The sequence below is a fragment of the Phascolarctos cinereus genome, unplaced genomic scaffold, assembly GCF_003287225.1.
Source record: "Phascolarctos cinereus isolate Bilbo 61053 unplaced genomic scaffold, phaCin_HiC Scaffold_4;HRSCAF=312, whole genome shotgun sequence".
NCBI lineage: Eukaryota > Metazoa > Chordata > Mammalia > Diprotodontia > Phascolarctidae > Phascolarctos > Phascolarctos cinereus.
Window position 1 is genome coordinate 175,323,614 of NW_027555847.1, and position 18,451 is coordinate 175,342,064.

Sequence of the window (18,451 nt, forward strand, 5' to 3'; positions counted from 1 at the left end):
TTTTTTCAATTAAGGCATGGATTTCAGAAGACCCCTGTGAAAGGGCAAACATGTTAACCTGAGTGGAATTGCATTAAACCGTTTTTACATTAGGACAGCTAGGCCTCAGATCACTAAAGCTGGAGCATGAGGCCTGGAGTCAGGAAGACCTGAGTTCACATTCGACTTTAGACCCTGCCTAGCTGTTACCCTGGGGCAAGTCACTTAGCCCTGTTTGCTTCAGATTCTTCATGTGTAAAATGGGTTGGAGAAAGAAATGACAAACCACTCCAGTCAGTATCTTTTCCAAGAAAACCCCAAATGGGGTCATGAAAAATTGGATACAACTGAAATGGCTGAACAACAACAAAATCTTTACATTAGGAAGAATAAGTTGGATCAGTTTGGCTGGGAACCATGCAGGGCCTAGAAGATGAGATCCAGAGCAAGGAATTTTTTTTTTCCAAGTACGGGTGGAAAGGCAAATAAGATCTAGAGCATGAGGTGCTAGGAGGAGGGCTCAATTCATTTTATCAAGCCTTTATTAATTGTTTGCCATATGCTACGTCTTATGTTAAGTACTGGGGATACAAAGGTAAAAACAAAACAGCCCCTGTTCTTAAGGAACTTACTTTCCAATGACAAATTTTTTTTAGAAAATTAAATGCAAAATCTATAGAGTAATGAGGGGAAGAGAGGGGGAAACAACGAATGGACATAGCTGTAGGAACTTTGAAGTAACCTAAGGATTCTGTTAAGTGGAGAGGAGGAGGGAGTACATTCCAGTGCTGGTAGACAGCCTGTGTAAAGACAGACATGGGAGGCACTGAGACTTGAACTGGAATGTCATGGGGTAGAACAGTGAGTAAGTCATTTGACTGGAACCAGAATGCACAGAGAAGAGTTTCGTATGGTAAGCCTTGAGAGGGAGTCTGGAGCCAGATTGTGAAAGCCTTTAAAAGCCAAAAAGGTGTTTATAGTCTATCCTAGAGTTGAGGGAGCCCCGAGGGGGCATTAGGAAACTGGGCTATATCTGGGATAGCCTGACAAACAATGCTTTGAAGTATGGCAGATGGGCAAGAAGAAGAGGAAGGAGAATAGTATAAAAGACAAATTTCACCTACTTTGTAATTTTAGCTTTATATGAAAGTCTTATTAGTCAGCCAACAAGCATTTATTAAGGGTCTACTTTATGCCAGGCACTGCCCCTGGGGACACTTGGGGAATATGAAGAAAGACAGAAGGCAGTGCCTGCTCTCAAGGATCCCCAAGTCCAATGGGGGGAGACACCCTATAGACTACTGTGTAGCTACACACAGGGTAAATTGGAAATAATCAACAGAGGGATGGCATTGGAATTAAGGGGGAATGAGAAAGGCTTCTTGTAGTTGGTGGGATTTTAGCTGGCACTTGAAGGAAGCCAGGAGCCAGAGATAAGGAAGGGAGAGAATTCTAGGTATGGGAAAAAGTGAAAATCCCAGTCGGAAGATTGAGTGTCCTGTTCAAATGACAGCAAGAAGACCAGTGTTATTGGATTACAAGAGTACTCTTTGTGTGGAGTTGGGGATGGGGGAGTAAGGTATAAGAAGACCAGAAATGTTTGAAGTCTGGGTTATGAAAGGGTTTTTGAACATCAAACAGAGGATTTTATATTTGATCCTGGAGGCAATTTTGTGTGTGTGTGTGTGTGGGGGGAGCGGGAGAGAAGGTGCTTTAGGAAGATGACTTTGGCAGCTGAATGAAAGATGGATTGCAGTGTGGAGAGACCTGAGGCAGGCAGACCCACCAGCAGGCTGTTTCAGTAGTCCAGATGTGAGATGATAAGGGCTTGCACTAGTGTGGTGGCAGTTTTAGGGGACAGAAAGAGGCATATATGAGAGATTATGAAGGGAAAATGGATAGGACTTGGCAACCAGTTGGGTGAGGGGAGAATGAGATGTTGAGCCTGACACCCAAATTCCCAACCCGAGTGCCTGGGAAGATGTTGGTGCCCTCCAACACTAATTAAGAAGTTCAGAAAGAGAGGAGGGTTGGGAAGGGGCAGATAATGAGTTTAGCTTTGGATGTATTAAGATGTCTGTGGGCCATCCACTTCAGATGTCTAATAGGCAGTTGGAGATGTGAGTTTGGAGGTTAAGAAGAGAGGTCAGGACTAGAAAAGTGGATTTGAGAATAATCAACATGGAGGTGATAGTTTAATCCGTGGGAGCCGATGAGAGCACCAAGTGAAATAGTGTAGAGGGTGAAAGACAAAACTCAGAGGGGACACTCAAGATTAGCTAACTGTACTGCCAGCATAACTTGAGTTCATTCTTGCTTTGGGCTTCTTGTGCCCAGGAGTGGTTTTGCATTTTTGTCGTTCTGTCTTCCCCTTGTTTAGTGCTGGGTTTTGCACATAAGTAGGTGCTTAGTAAACATTAAATGAATTGAATTCCTGCTGTGTTTGGCCTTTCTTCCTTTCTAAACACAGGATTATTTGGTTTCTGCCCAGTAAAAGCTCTTGGACAAAGGACATGTACAACTTTTAAGGGGGAAAAAAAAAGAAGTGCTAGATGGCAAAGCAGATAGAGCCTGGAGTCATGAAGATCTAAGTTCTGAAGTTCAGATGTGGCCTCCAACACTTAATTAGCAGGGGTGACCCTGGGCAAATTGTTTAATTTCTGTCTGCCTCAGTTTCCTTATCTGCAATATGAGGGGGTTAATAACACCTACCTCTCAGGATTGTTGTGAACATCAAATAAAGTAATATTTGTAAGAGATTTTGCAAACCTTAAAGTGCTATATGAATGCAAGCTGTTATTTTTTAATTTTTTAAAATTTAAAAAAAATTATTAGTTTATTTTGATTTATCAGCAATCACTTCTGTATGCTTTTGAGTTTAAAATTTTTCTCCCCCTTCCTTCCCACCACTCTCCCCAAGGTGGCACACAATCTGATATAGGCTATACATTTACATTCCTACTAAACATATTTTCACATTAGTGAAGTTGTAAATAAAAATTAAAACCAATAGGAGGAAGCATCAGAAAGAGGAAAAAAAACTCAACAGAAGAGAAAAAAAAATGATAGCGATTCAGTTTCCATAGTTCTTTCTTTGGATGTGGATAGCATTTTCCATCATGAGGCTTCTGGAGATGTCTTAGATCCTTTTAATGCTGAGAAGGGTTAAGTTTATCAGTATTAGTCATCGCACAACATGGCTGTTATCGTGTACAGAGTTCTCTTGGTTCTGCTCACTTCCCTCAGTATCAGACCATACAAGTCTTTCCAGGTTTTTCTGAAGTCCACTTGTTCATCATTTCTTATAGCACAGTAGTATTCCATTACATTCGTATACCACAGCTTGCTCAGCGATTCCCCAATTGATGGGCATCCTCTCAATTTCCAATTCTTTGCCACCACAAAAAGAGCTGAATGCAAGCTATTATTAACAAACTATGAAATTCTGTTGAGTTCTCAGTGTTGATGGTAATGTGCTTGAATTATTTTATGCACTGTCACATAGTGTGGAGTTGTGATTCTCAGTATAAGCCACATTATCTTGTAGAAGTAGCCACACATGGTTATTTATAGGTATCTGTTTGCACAAAAGGTAGAATGCTGGGCCTGGAGTTGGAAGACAGTTCAGATCTGAACTCAGACACATGCCCTGTGTGATGCTGGGCAAATCACTTCACTTCTGTTGGCCTCAGTTTCCTAAACTGTAAAATGGAGATAATGGTCCCTACCTTGCAGAGTTGATGTGAGGATCAAATGAGATAATCTTTGTAAAGCACTTAGCACAGTGCCTAGCACATAGTAGGTGCTATGTAAATGCTTATTCCCTTCCTCTTCCCTTGCCAGTATCATTTTCCTGCTTGAAGAGAGCATTTTTGGGAAAGAGAGTTCCTTCTAGTGACAGTTTAGAAACACCTCTAGCTAGAGAACCCCACAGGTGGCATGGACACCTGAAAAGTTTCACAGAAAATGGGCATAACTAGTAGCTCGGCTTAGTGAATAACTATTTACAGAGTTGTTTTAAAGTTCATGGTCATGGGGGGAAAAAAATTGACCTTATGATATTTTTTTTTGTGGTTTGAAACTTCCTGGTTGAGTCTTTGCATTAGCTTTTAAAATAAATATTAGTGTTATTTTAAAAAGAGCTCCCTGTTCATGGTGCCATAAAGCACTACATAAATGTATGACTGTGGGTGTGTAATAAATAGTGCTGGAGAAATAACATTTTATGTTCTGGTGTGGTTCCTTGTCTCCCAAGAATTAGTTCTGCTTAACACATTTGGAATTATTCTGATCAGGTAACAGTTGGGACCCATAAGCAAAGTGACCTCCTTTGTACAGTACCTCTCATCCTGCTTCCTTCTATATACTTATCTTCTGTGTGACTTTTGGTAATCACTTAACCTCTGTGATCTTTAGTAAATTGAGAGGCTCGGAGTAGATGAACTCTAAGATCTGTCTCTTACAACTCTGAACTTCTAATACTGTGATCCTTGTGGACCAACCATTGACTTACTAAGGAAATCTGCTCTTCTTGTCCCTACATTGTAGGGACAGTATCTGGTTTGCTGGTTAGACTCTAGGCAGTTTTCTCTTTCTCCTTTCCTTTTTTAGTTTAAAGCCCCTTTTGTTAGATTCACAAGACTCTAGCTAGGTGGTGTAGTGGATGGAGTGTGGGGCCTGGAGTCAGGAAGACTAGAGTTCAGATCCAGCCTTAGATACTTCTTAGCTGTGTGACTGTGTGCAAGTCACTTAACTTCTGTTTCCTCATCTGTACAGCACTTATTTCGAAGGGTTTTTGTGAGGATCAAATGAGATAATAATGGTAAAGCACTTAGCACAGTGCCTGGCACATAGTAAGTACTATATAAATTTTAGCTAGCTTCAAATCTTCCCTTCCCTTCTTAGGTGGCCGCCATCCCTGACCAGGCAAATTTTTTCCTGTTTCTAGCAATGGGTCCGGAAATCCAAATCCCAGTCTTAGATACCATGTTCCTAACCAGCTTTTCACTTCCTGAATCTACCTCTATTTAAAAAAAATAAGGTTTTATTTATGTCACTTTTTTTAACCTCACTATATTTTCCCCCAGTATCCCTCTCTGTCTCAGACAACCATTCTGTATAATTTGCCTTTCTCTTATAAAGCCTTTTCTTTAGCTAAAATATGCTGAAATACTTTGTGACCCTAAAGGACTCCTTATTTATGTTCATTCTAATGTTCTGTGTTTCTATGACTCTAGAATTCTTCATTAAAAAAAAAAAACTTCACCATAGAAAACTCTTTTGTTGGCACATGTTAAAATTTGATAACATTTGCAAAAAATTCCAACTTGCGTGCCATTCTTCTAGGAATTTTTCTATATTATGTAAAAGGAAGATGCAGCTCTATTCATACCTTCATGTTTATTGGTTTGCATTGTCTACCTTGATCTTATTTTCCCCTTAAGATTGTGCATGGATATTCTCTTCTTAAGTTCATTGTGTCTGGGAGGGTTGTAACCAGGACAGTGCAGCTGGGCTGTCTGCTGAAATTCAGAGGATTCTGACACTATTTGTACTCTTTCAACAGGTGGAAACAACCGAACCTAGAACCTAGTTAGAAAGACATAATTAGTTAAAATAGGACACAACCAAAAGGCAGATTTTTTCCCCCTAAGTAGTCTACTCTAGGCAAGCCTCCTCCTTACTAGCAGCCATCATATTCTGAATTTTTGCTCATTGTGGGATATGTGGGTGGTGAGGTTGATGTCTCCCTGGACAGTGACCTAGGGTCTCTTCACCAATAGTGCTTTGCATCTCCAAGGTCATAAGGTCTTTTCCTCCCATCACCCTCTGCCTTCCCTCTCCCCCTAAAATAAAAAAAAAAGAGAGAATTTATCTTGGAAAAGCTACTGCTATGGCACGTTGTGCTATTTTTTCCTGGACCTGCTTTGTGGCCTTTGCCCCAGGTGTCAGAATTGCTAAGTGTGGCTCTGGTACCTGGACCAGGTCCTTAGAGGGAAGCACTGAAGCTTTGCTCACGAGTCTTGGTGTCCTGTTTGATTTCATTGATGGAACTCCTTTTTTTGTCTCTCTAGGACTGGAACATAACCTGGTACACTAACAATCCAGACTTCACCAAGTGCTTTCAGAACACAGTGCTGGTATGGGTGCCTTGTTTTTACCTCTGGGCTTGCTTCCCACCCTACTTCCTCTATCTATGTCGGCACGACAGGGGCTATATCCAAATGACACATCTCAACAAAGCCAAAACTGTAAGTGACTGTGATATTTGTTGTGCGTGTGTTTTGTGGGGGGTGGAAGTGGGGTGAGGGGACAGACAAGTTGAGGTCAGCAGCATACCCTTGAGAAGATTTGGCTCTTTCTGTTCCATGGGCAATAAAACTTCAGTTAATTGAAACTCAGCTAACCGGAATCCTAAGACAGCTGGAATTTTAAACAATAGTTCATCTATTTATTTATTTATTTATTTATTTATTTGTTTGTTTGTTTGTTTGTTTGTTTGTTTTTGAAGGCAATTGGGGTGAAGTGACTTGCCCACGGTCACACAGCTAGTAAGTGTCAAGTGTTTGGTCTGAGGCTGGATTTGAACTCAGGTCCTCCTGACTTCAGGGCCCCTGGTCTATCTACTGCACCACCTAGCTGCCCCTAAACGATAGTTTATTGCTACATTTTATTTTGATATTGCAGTCATTTCTGAATATATATCCCTCCACCAACTCTGGATAGCCTTTTCCTATAGCAAAAGAAAAAAGTTAGGGGCAGCTAAGTGGATAGAGCATCTAACCTGTAGTCTGAGTTCAAATCTGGCCTCAGACACTTGACACTAGCTGTGTGACCCTGGGCAAGTCACTTAATCCCATTGCCTAGCAAAAAACCCCCCCAAAAAACAAAAAAAAAGTTTAACAAAACCAACCAACTCACCATCTCCTCTAATAGTTTTAGTCAGTCATCAAGCATTTATTAAGTGCACTGTGCTAAAAACTGGGGATACAAAGAAGGGGATATAAAAATAGACAAAAAACAGTCATTGCCCTCAAGAAGCATTTGTTCTACTGGAGGAGTGGACATGTAAATAACTAGGTATATATTAGCTGTGCACAGAGTAGATGAGCGTTATCTGAAAGGGGAGGCATTCACAGCTAGGGGACTGGGAAAGGCATCCTTCAAATGGTGGGTTTGGATTTTGGTCTTGAAGGAAGCCAGGTAAAAACTAAGATGAAGAAGTGAGATGTCTTATGCAACACTCTACACCCATAGCCCACCACCTCTCCAAGGAAAGGAGGGGAGTGCATTTCTGCTTTTCTTTTTGGGGGCCAACCTTAGTCCTTATAATTATATAGCATTCACATGGTAGATGTAATTCTTTTTGGCACGTGGCTTTAAAAAGAGAGATGCCAGTGACAAGAAAACAACTTCATCAAAGAATTACTTATTTAATAAAAAGCAACACATGGTATCTCTGTATGTCCCGATGTCAGTATATCTTCATTTTGATTTTCTCTGCCTTCTATGTCTCTGTTCCTTCCCTGCTGGCGATAGATGTTAAGACTAATGCTGTTGAAGTCCTTTAGAGTCTGGGTCATTAAAGATAGCACAGTTCTGTTCACTGGGTTGTACTCAATTTTCAACAAGAAATTAAAAATGAATAACCCTTGTACTGTAAATTAGCAGGAAGGACACCTGCTCCTCTCCTATTTATTACCCGAATTAACTGAGGAGTGAAGCTGTGATTTAGGGACTTGTGTTCACCCTAGGATTGTGCCAAACCAAGTACTTTGAGTGTCAATGGGTGGTAGGTTGTAGAGGTCACAGACGAATGTTTAGATATCTCCTTGATTTGAAGCACTTTGCTGACCCTTTTTTGATTCCCACCCCCTAGCCCTACATCCTAGAAGGGAATCATCCTTGGGTGGGGGAGGGGGAGAAGGAAGACAAACAAAAGAATGGCATGATCAACTTTAGGTAATGGAAAATTGCCCGTTTATCTTCAAGGTCTTTTAAGGTTTGTGAAAGATGGTCTGGTGCAATGAATTTTGGAAATCATCTCCCTCACCCTTTCTTGCAGAAGAATTGTGTTTTCAAAATACATGTTTTTGGACCTATATTTTTCAGTTGTAATTTATTTTTGACATACATTTTAGGCTACTGTAGGGGAAACTGCCCTCTGTGGACCACTTTTGGGGAGCAGTGCCTTTGCTTGACCTGAACGTAGTCCAGCTTTTGCTTATTTGAGTATGGATTGTCTGTGGCCCCACATCTACGTTCTCTCTATGGGCTTACCTCATTTCAACTCTGCTCCACTCTGGTTATCTCAGCTCTTATGGCAGATCTGGCTGATCCCTTTACTAGAATAGACCCTAGTCCTAGGCCTTAGATCTGCAGTAGCAATGACTCAGTCAGATGGTTATTGGTGAGGTGTACAAATTTGCCAGCCAAAGAGTATTCCCTGCAACCCAGTAGGGAGATACTGTCAGATTCACTCATCTTACTGCATTAGTGGGGATATCCTCACTTCTTTAGTGTATTGTCCTCTGAAGTAAAGCAAAAGCTTCATCTTTTAACCTTAAGGTGACTCTGGTCACACCCTCTTAAATATTTAGGGTCAGTCCTTTCCTACTGTCTTGGGAATGCAAGGTGAATCTGCTATGATCAATCTGCTATGGAAGGAGAAAATTGAGCTTCCTCACTAATGTGTATATGTGTGTATATGCCCATTCCTCTTTCCCTTCTCTGTTCCCCTTACTTAATGTAGATAATAATCGTTTGTGGATTGACTAGAACCTGATTACCATCTCTACCCCCACTATCCTATAAAGAATGCAGATGGGAAGCAATGATATTATAAAATGTGTGTTTCTGTTCCAGGCCTTCGGCTTTTTGCTATGGATAGTCTGCTGGGCAGACCTATTCTACTCTTTCTGGGAAAGAAGTCAGAGCATTTACCGGGCTCCAGTGTTTCTAGTCAGCCCTACACTCTTGGGCATAACAATGGCAAGTATGAACTGTCTTGTGTTGGTCCTTGTTGGGTGAGAAACTTGATTTTAGAGGAGAAGAGGAGTTTTTTCTGACTTGAATAACACATCCACTCTCAGTTTTCTTATATCTTCCTCCTTCACTCTAGGTCATCCTTATCCTGTTCATTTTGAGACTTTCTCTGTTGAATATCTACTCTTGGCATAATTGCCTAGATATCACTGGGATTCATCCTACCGTGGGGTGGGGAAAGGAGCTGAAGTGACTGAGAATTGAGCATATCTTCCAGGCATAAGATAATTTCATCTTTCCACACATCCCTCTGTATGTGTATTAGAGTAGTGGGGAAGTCCTATTTCTAATTCCGTAACCATTATATTCTCCCTGGACCCAGAGAAACCTGATGAGATTTATTCCTAAGGGTAGTTAAGCATGTTCTCAGTGTCTGGTAGGGGTAAGTTGCAGTTTTAGAGTAGAATTAATGGAACCACAGAAATGTCTTCCCATCTCCTGGAAACTCTGCTTAATATCCTGGAATTGTGGGGCTTTGCCTAGCCTGCCCCATAGGAATCATTCTGCTGTATGACAGTGACCACAAGCAACTCATGAATTGCCTCCAAACCATACTTACTGGACCCACAGATGCTAGGCATCTAAGTGGTTTGTGTTGGCACTTTCATTCCAGCTGCCCTATTATTCTTCATTATTTTTAGTATTTTTCAGGTTTTTTTTGGGGGGGTGGGCTAGTCAGTGGGGTTAAGTGACTTGCCCAGGGTCACACAGCTAGTAGGTGTCAAGTGTCTAAGGCTGAATTTGAACTCAGTTCCTCCTGGTTCCAGGGCCAGTGCCCTACCTACTGCGCCATCTACCTACCCCTGCCCTATTATTCTTGGTGCTAAACTTTGGGGTGTCCAGTTGGTTTTTGAACATGAGTATTTGAGTCCACCAGTTTGTTGGGTGACAAGTCATGATGGCAGGGCCATCTCTTATTTTCAAGTCATGCTATGTTGGTACCTTTGGATACAGTATATATTCCCCCAGTAACAAATTTATAGCACATGAGTTTGTGGTACATGGAGGGTTCTGTTCTGCACAAAGGACCTGTGACACTGGAATGGAGAGCAGTCATAATAGCTATAATAATAATAATAGCTAACATTTATATTGCACTTTAAGGTTTGCAAAACAGTTTACAAATATTATATCATTTGATCCTCATGCCAGATGATAGGTGCTATTTATTATCCCCATCTTACAGATGAGGAAACTGAGACAAACAGAGGTTACTTGCTCAAGGTCACCCAGCTAGTAAATGAGGCAGGATTCAAACTCAAGTCTTCTAGACTGCAGGTCCAGTGCTCTATTTCCTGAACCATCTAGGTGCCATTCTGTGTTTTCAGGCTAAAAGTTACCCTTTGGAAAGGGGGAAATGACTTTATAATAGAACAGCAGTTCATTGAGGGTGCTGACATGGCCATTTCGCAGAGTCACAGAATTGTAGAACTGGAAGAGACTTTAGGAAATCATCTAATCTAATCCTTTTATTTTATAGAGAAGGAAGTGTACCTTATAGCTAACAATTATGTAGCACTTTGGATTTGCAAAGCTTTTTATATACATTATCTCATTTGATTCCCATAATCTGGTTGCTTCTTAGGGTTATTGTGAGGATCAAATAAGACATACACATTTGTATACATATACAAATACGCACACACATAGAGCACTCTGCAAACTCAAGATCTTCTTATCATTATAATATTTATAGTCTTATCATTATTTTAGGTCGTTTCATTATTATTATTATAATATCTTGGTTTTGGCCGTGGATTAGAGTGGTACATATTTAGCTGAATGCCCTGTTGGATTCCCTAGTATATCTTGATGATATTTTTCCTCTAATTCTTGGGAAATAGTTGGAAGGTTGTTTAAAAAAAAAAGTTTAACATAGAAAAGACTGAGCCTCAGTTCACTTCTCTAAAAAATTACTGATGAATGTTGTCTTAACAAAACAAAGTGTAGTTCCCCAAAGGGATTAAGCAAAATGAAACTTAGTTCTCATCACTGTTCATCAGCAGGCACTTATTAAGTGCTTAGTGTGTGGTGCTGGGGATACAAAGAAAAGCTAAAAGTAGGGAGATAGATTTTTGTGTTGAAGGAACCACCATAAGACCGATGTCTCTGGATCTCCATTTAGATTAGAGTTTCTCAGGCCAAAGTGCTATAGACTGGCCAAGTATATCAATTCTCTGCTGCAAACCACTCACCCTTCATATAGTCTGTTTGGTGGCTTACAAGTAGGGGACCAAGTGCTGATGAGGAGTAAGAGCCCAAATTCGAGGAGAAGGTAGAATCATTTAAAAAAAAAAATCACTTTATAGGTTTTTTTCTTTTAAGAAGTATAGATGTTCAGTAGTCATGGTTTTGTTTACTAGTGAAAATTCGTTGTCCATCAACAGTTAGGAAACGTTGGTGACTGGGGAGGAAACTTATTTGGATTCTATTGGTCTGTTATGCAGCACTCAGATCCTTGCGGGGGCTCTGAGAAACAGGTCATTTTCCTAATAGTTTCCCTCTCTCTCTATGTGTCTGTTTTGCGTTCATTTCTTTTCCAGTTGCTTGCTACCTTTTTAATTCAGTGTGAGAGAAGGAAAGGAGTCCAGTCCTCAGGGGTCATGCTCACTTTTTGGCTCCTCACCCTGCTGTGTGCTGTCATAGTCTTTCGATCCAAAATCCTGTACACCTTAAGAGAAGTAAGTAGTCTCTTGGTCACCTCCTGTCCTTGAGTATTGCTGCGCCCATGGAAGGTGTCTGCCCTTCATGTTCTTGGTATTGCATGGCCTGTGCATCTGAATATTTTGTAGATAAGCATAGGGATACCACCCCTCACCCTCTGAGAGTAAGAACCAGGTTGGGGGTAAGACTTCCATATGGTAGATAGTACTTTGTAGACCAACCAGTTAACTATAAATAGTAAGACAGGCCATGATCCCATATCCTTTAGCATGAGAGCAAGCAGGGAGGCAACCCATTCCCCTGGGTAGTGAAAAGTTTGTCCCAGAATAACTTCTGTATGGTAATTATTGTTCTGTCTCTGAGATTAGATGTGTTTACTTATTTCCAAGTGTGTGCTCTTTGAAAGTCCAAGCGTTTAAAAAAATAGTTGTTTAAAAATGCTGTAAGTGGAAAGGGCCAAGCCTCAGCTCATTTAAAAAAATTACCAATAAATTTTGTCTTAACAAAGCATGGTCCTTCAAAAGAGTTGAGTCCATTTAGCTCTCTTTCTTTGACTTTTTTTTTGTAGTTTTGGGAGTTTGGGGAATGGACCTACAATTTTTTTTCCATCATGGGAAACAGATTGTCTCCTATTGGACAGATTACAATCTTAAAGAATTATCTTGGACCCTGAGAAATTAAGAGACTTACTTAAGGTAACATAGTATGGATTAGAAGTAGGACTTGAACACAAGTTTTCCTGGCTACCTTTCTATCCATTACATCACACTGTTTCTACAAGGAGTTTTCCTTATTCCTCAAATAGACCCACATTCCAGAGAAGTATTTTTTAGTAGTAGTTTCCAAACTTTAAATTTCTGTTTTTACTTGGCAGGTTCATTTTGTGCTAGTGACAGTAGTAGACATAGTAGAATATACTATATGGAGTGGCTAGATGCCACTGAAATGATTTTATTTTCCCAAGCTGGACATTTTTTGATTGGGAGTGGTAAGGATCAGAGTTGGTGTGTTCTAAGTGTCTGTTCTTGCCTAACATATCTCCCCTTCCCCTAATACCCCTGATGAGTAGAAGTTCTGAAAGCTGGGTGTTTTTTGCCTTTTCCTCTCTTGTATTCAGGGTTATGAAATTGATGTATTTCGTGATGCCACTTTCTACGTTTACTTCATCTTGGTACTTATTCAGCTGATACTGTCCTGCTTTTCAGACCAGTCACCCCTCTTCTCAGAAACCATCAATGACCCTGTAAGTATGAAGGAAAAGGAGTATGGTGGGGGGGTGGGGTGGGGTATCACTCTTGTCCAGGCCCTCACTCTTAGCCTGCAGGTGATTATGTCATTATGCTCAGAATGTCATGATTTGCAAGACGATTGTATGGATTGGGGCAGGAGGGAGACAGCCCTCTGTCTTCTCTCCCATGTGGGTGCAAGGGGAAATGCATTCTCCTGTGCTTGAAGCATTATTCGTGACCAGCTGTCTGTGAACTGGAGATTTTGTAGTGGGAACAGTTTTCTGGCTGCTGAGATACACTTGGGCTTGGCCTGGGTTGACCTGGACCTGGGCCATTGGCTTTGTGTAGGATTGATCTTTGATGTGTGGTCAGTTTAAATGGAAGGGAGAAATGTCCTCTGACTATGAGATTTTTTTTTTTAAGGAAATCTTTCAGCTAAGGTATCATGGGGGCAGGAGGGAGGAGGGACCTGGAAGCTCTTGTTTTCAAAACTCCTGCCTGGAGACCTGGCTCTGCTGAGGAAATGAGCCCTTAGAGAATTCAGTTGGGGGGGGGGGAGAGAGAGAGTGTGAGTGTGTGTGTGTGTGTGTGTGTTCATTCCTTGCACTATCACTTTAGAGATCTAAAAGCACATCATATTAAATCTGCCTGTGGTGCTGTGCTGGGTAATGAGTGAGTCACACATGATCTGTGGATAATTAAAGTCTATATGTGGGACAAATACATAGATAAAACTAAAACTATAAATTGTTTACAAGCCGTTAAGTTTGTGATTAATAAAGTAGTGAAGGGAAGAAGAAGAAGGGAGGGGGTGGGGTGGGAGGGTAGGGGGTGGGGAAGGGAGTGGAAGAAAAGAGGCACCAGAAATTTCATACTCTGGCTGAATAGCTTTAGGATAAATTATCTTTACCGACTAATTCAGGAAAAGGAGAGGAATCAGCAAGAGGGGGTGGGATTTTCTGAGTGCTGAACCTATTAGGGATTAAGATAACAGAGTTTTCTTCTCCTTCTGGAGTGCTGTGATAGGATTAAGTAGTATTCATGCTGTTTTTTTTTTTTAATTTCTTTCTTTTCTCCCCTCCCTCCACTCCTCATTGGCTGCATCAGGCTGATGCCATAAGCTTTTGTGGTATTCTTTTGAAAGAATGAGTTTTGCAGTGCCCAGCCCTGGCGGGCAGAGACTGGCATGTCCCACCTATTCTCTGTTTTAGAGAGGCTTCTGGAAACTCTCAGGTGGACCATGGCAGTTAACCTTAAATCTAGGAAGAATGGCAGGTTGTGGAGAAAGATGGATGGGGAATAGGGCTTGGGAGGGGAAAATTCCATTGTTTTTAGGAATAGAAGAAAACCCCCAAAACACCCTTCTCAGTGACAGCAACCTTTGCTGGTGCTTTTGTTCAAGATGGTATTGAAACTGGCCTTAGACTACATCTAAAGGGCTTCACAGTTTTTAGAGAGCAGGAAGAAATTACTGTTGCCTGCTTTAGTTGCTTCACTGACATCAGCCAAGTTGGCAAATATTTGTGTAGGCTGGTAAATTTTTGGTATTTAACCACACAGCTGGCTGAGCATATGTTGTTTAGATTAACAAAATCTATTCAGTTGGCTAGCTTTTTTTTTTCTTCCCCCTTTGGGGGGGGAACTACTTTTAAATAGTAGTTTTTCTACTAGGACCATTTCAGTTAGTTTATTAAGTACCTATTATATAGAAAGTGAATCCACATAGCTCATCTGCCACCTATTAAAAGCATTGCCTGGTATTGTTAATTATCCTTTCATATTAATTTGTCTCATTTCCCTCCCTAGGCTGTGAGCCCCAGGAGGTCAGGGACTCAATACCTTTTAGTCCTCCACATGTCTTCTTTATGTATTATTGTTATTATCAGTAATAATAATAACAACAGTAGTTGACCTTTATATAGTGCTTTCTGGTTTATAAAGTGCTTTGTATATATTATCTTATTTGATCTTCACAGTAATCCTATGAAGCAAGGACTACAGGTATTGTTATCTCTATTTTACAAATGGGGAAACTGAGACTTGTAGTGGTTAGTTGATTTGCTCTTTTTTATATAACTTGTAAAGATCAGAGGCAAGATTTGAACCCAGAGTTCTCCTGGCTCTTCCCATAATGTCACCCTGCCTCCCATAGTACAGAATAAGTATTCAGTAAATTCCGATTGGTTATTATTAAAAGCTATTGCTGGGGGCAGCTAGGTGGCGCAGTGGATAGAGCACTGGCCCTGAAGCCAGGAGGACCTGAGTTCAAATGCGGCTTCAGACCAAACACTTGACGCTTACTAGCTGTGTGGCCTTGGGCAAGTCACTTAACCCCAATTGCCTTAAAAAAAAATAAAAGCTATTGCTCAACTTGAGTATGTACCCATGACTGAATTTTAGATCTCTCCATGTCCCTGATTCAGCCTCTCTTTTGAAAGTGACAGAATTTTGTTTGTCTTGAAACAACATAGACACAACATAGATTTTTCAATATTCAATGTTTATTTGTTCTCACATCTCCTAGGTGCAGATACTAGAGAGGGAAGCAGTGGCTGTTAGTTCATTTCTGGGTCCATAACAAACATTTTGTAATGATTTAGTGAAGAGGGATCCTTCCCATTTGTGCTCTAATCCTCCCTTACAACATCAGGACTACTTGTGCAGATTCAATATCTGGGCTACAGAGGAGACATTGTTGGGCCGTGAACAAGAATACTGGGTTCTAGGCCTGGCTGTTATGGGTTGTAATCAATAATGTAACCTTAGTAAAATGCAGCCCTTTTTTTTTTCTTTAGACAGCTGGGATTAAGTGACTTGCCCAGGGTCACACAGCTAGTACGTGTCAAGTGTTTGGTCTGAGGCCAGATTTGAACTCAGGTCCTCGTGACTTCAGGGCTGGTGCTCTATCCACTGTGCCACCTAGCTGCCCCTAACCTTAGTAAAATGGAGGGATTGAACTAGACACTTAAATAAAAAATTCCTGCCTATGTTCTCTGCTAGGTGCAAGAAAGTTTAAATAAGACATGCACCTCACCTCATAGAGCAAAGGGTTAAGACATCTCAGATGTCCTCTCTGACTCAAGTCCTTCCCTACTCTAATCCATCCTTCATTTAGCTGCCAAAGTGATTTTCCTAAAGTCAAATCTGACCACGTCAGCCTCCTACTGACAGACTACAGTGACTGCCTATTGCCACCAGGATCAAATATAACGTCTTCTGTTTGGCTTTTGAAGCTCTTTACAAACTGGTTCCGTTCTACCTTTCCAGTCTTCTTATACTTTACTTCCTTCTGAAAATTCTTTGATCTGGTATCTTTGGCCTATTTGCTAGTCCTCAAATGAGACAGTGCATCTCCTGACTCTGCCTTTTCACTGGATGTCCCCCCATCTAGAACAATCTCCCTCCTCACCTCTGCTTTGTGGGGATTTCTCTGGCCTGCTTTAAGGCAAAACTTGAATCTCATCTTTGGCAGGAGTCCTTTCCTAAACCCCCTAGCTACTAGTGCCTTCCCTCTGAGATTGCCTTCCATTACTGTAAGTATCTTAAATCTACCTATTGTTTGTATGTGGTCTTCTCTATTAGTATGTGAGCTGCCTGAGAGCAGGAACAGCAGTTTTGTCTATCTTTGTATCCTCAGTGCAAAAGCACAGTGCTTGATAAAGCCAGTAAGTGCTTAACAAATGTTTGTTGACGGACCGTTATCATAGATGTGTAATATTATGTGATAAACACATTGGAAAATTGCAAACTAACTGCTTTCTGAGGTCTTGAGTAGAAAAGTTATTCCTGATCAAGAATCAAGGAATGATTCATAGAAAAGCAATAGAATTGTGCCTTTAAGGACGGGCAAGATTTGACAAATACAGAGGAAATTACAGGTATAAGGAACAGCATGAAAAAAAGACAACAGGATATTGTTTCTAGGGGCAGTGAATAGTCCTCTTTGGATGGAGTACAATGTGTGGTGGAATAAAATGAAATTACAGTCTGGAATAAAAAAGGCCAGTTGATTATGGAGAGCTTTGAACATGAGACAAAGGAGATTTGAATTTTATTATTCAGGCAGCAGGGAGCCACTGAGATTTTTGAGCATAGGAGTAACATGAAAGTATAGGGGAAAGATTCTGGCTACAATGTGAAGGATAATTTGAAGTGGAAGGAAGTTAAGGTAGGAAGACCTTTTCAGTGTTATTGTAATAATCTAGAAACTAGGGTATTAATGAGAGTTTATAGTGGGATTGTGACTGAGGGAGGAAGAAGGAGGGGATAGGAATATTTGTAGAAAAGAAGTTGTGGAAGTAAAATCAGTGGACCTTGGTAACTGAACTCATTTGGGAGGCAAAGGTGAGGGAGGAGTTAAACGACTCAAATTTGGGAAACTGGATTAATAGTGGTACCACTGACAGAAATAGTTAATTCTCTCATCAAAATCCCCTTCCTAACATGAGATCCAGAGAAGGTGGTTTATCCTACTCTGCCCCTTTGATGAATCTCACACCTCATATGTGAGGACATTTTTTCAGGCATTATTTTCTTCAAGCCTCTTCTTTGGCCAGCTAAGAACTACTCTGTCCAATCTTTTTTGCCATTTAGAATTCTCTTGGATTAGGCAGATTCTGAGCACAGTCCAAACAGAAGGAAGGAACCCTAGATCCCTGGGAAGCTTTTATTTCTGTTGATAGCTTGTAGGCTTTCCAGTTCCCTGAGACTAAGGGTTAGAGGAAAGAGGAAGAGATGTTTGCTTGAATGTCTTTAATTGTATTTAACATTGTTGGTCTGCTGAAAATGACACGTGAGATTTTGTAGTAAGGCTTCACTCAGATTTTTCTTTGAGCACATTTCGCTTTGGGGTAAGAGGTAGGGATGAGGGAGTGCAGCAGCAGAAGGAACTGAATTCACATTAAATTGAATATCCAAAGTCTGTAAAGGGTGTTAGGATGTTTTTTTTTGTGTGAAGACTACTTATCTATTGTATTTGTCTTGCCGTGTATATTTAACTAGCAGATGTTGTACTGATCTGAGGCCATCTTGGATTTTTTTGTAGTGATGTTGAATTTCTCTTGAGAATTATCTTGCTTTGATCCACAGCACCTAGCACAGTGCTTGGCATAGAGCAGGAGTTTAATAAATGTTTGTTGATTGATTGATGGGCTGGTTCCTAGTAGAAAAGATATATTGCCATAGCCATGCTACTTTTGCTTTCCTAAAATTAAATTTCAAACGTCCCCCTCAGTCCTTATCTAGCAAAATAATATGTAGCCTAAAGAGCCACAAATGGTGCCAGGGCTAGAGAGAGGGAGTAAGAAGGAGGGGATAGGAATATTTGTAGAAGAGAAGTTGTGGAAGTAAAATCAATAGACCTTGGTAACTGAACTCATTTGGGAGGCAAAGGTGAGGGAGGAGTTAAAAGACTCAAATTTGGGAGACTGGATTAATAGTACCACTGACAGAAATAGTTAATTCTCTCTTCAAAATCCCCTTCCTAACACGAGATCCAGAGAAGAATTGTTCATGGGCTCACAGGTATATGGTTT

General features: G+C 40.7%; 1 protein-coding gene across 1 annotated transcript in view; it reads left to right on the forward strand.

Annotated features, from left to right (window-relative positions):
* Positions 1-18,451, forward strand: part of ABCC1 (ATP binding cassette subfamily C member 1 (ABCC1 blood group)) — a 134,864-nt gene that overhangs the window by 37,392 nt on the left and 79,021 nt on the right. The window contains 4 exon segments of the mRNA XM_021001820.2: positions 6,054-6,230; positions 8,845-8,970; positions 11,568-11,705; positions 12,806-12,931. Coding sequence (XP_020857479.1) covers positions 6,054-6,230; positions 8,845-8,970; positions 11,568-11,705; positions 12,806-12,931 — 567 coding nt within the window.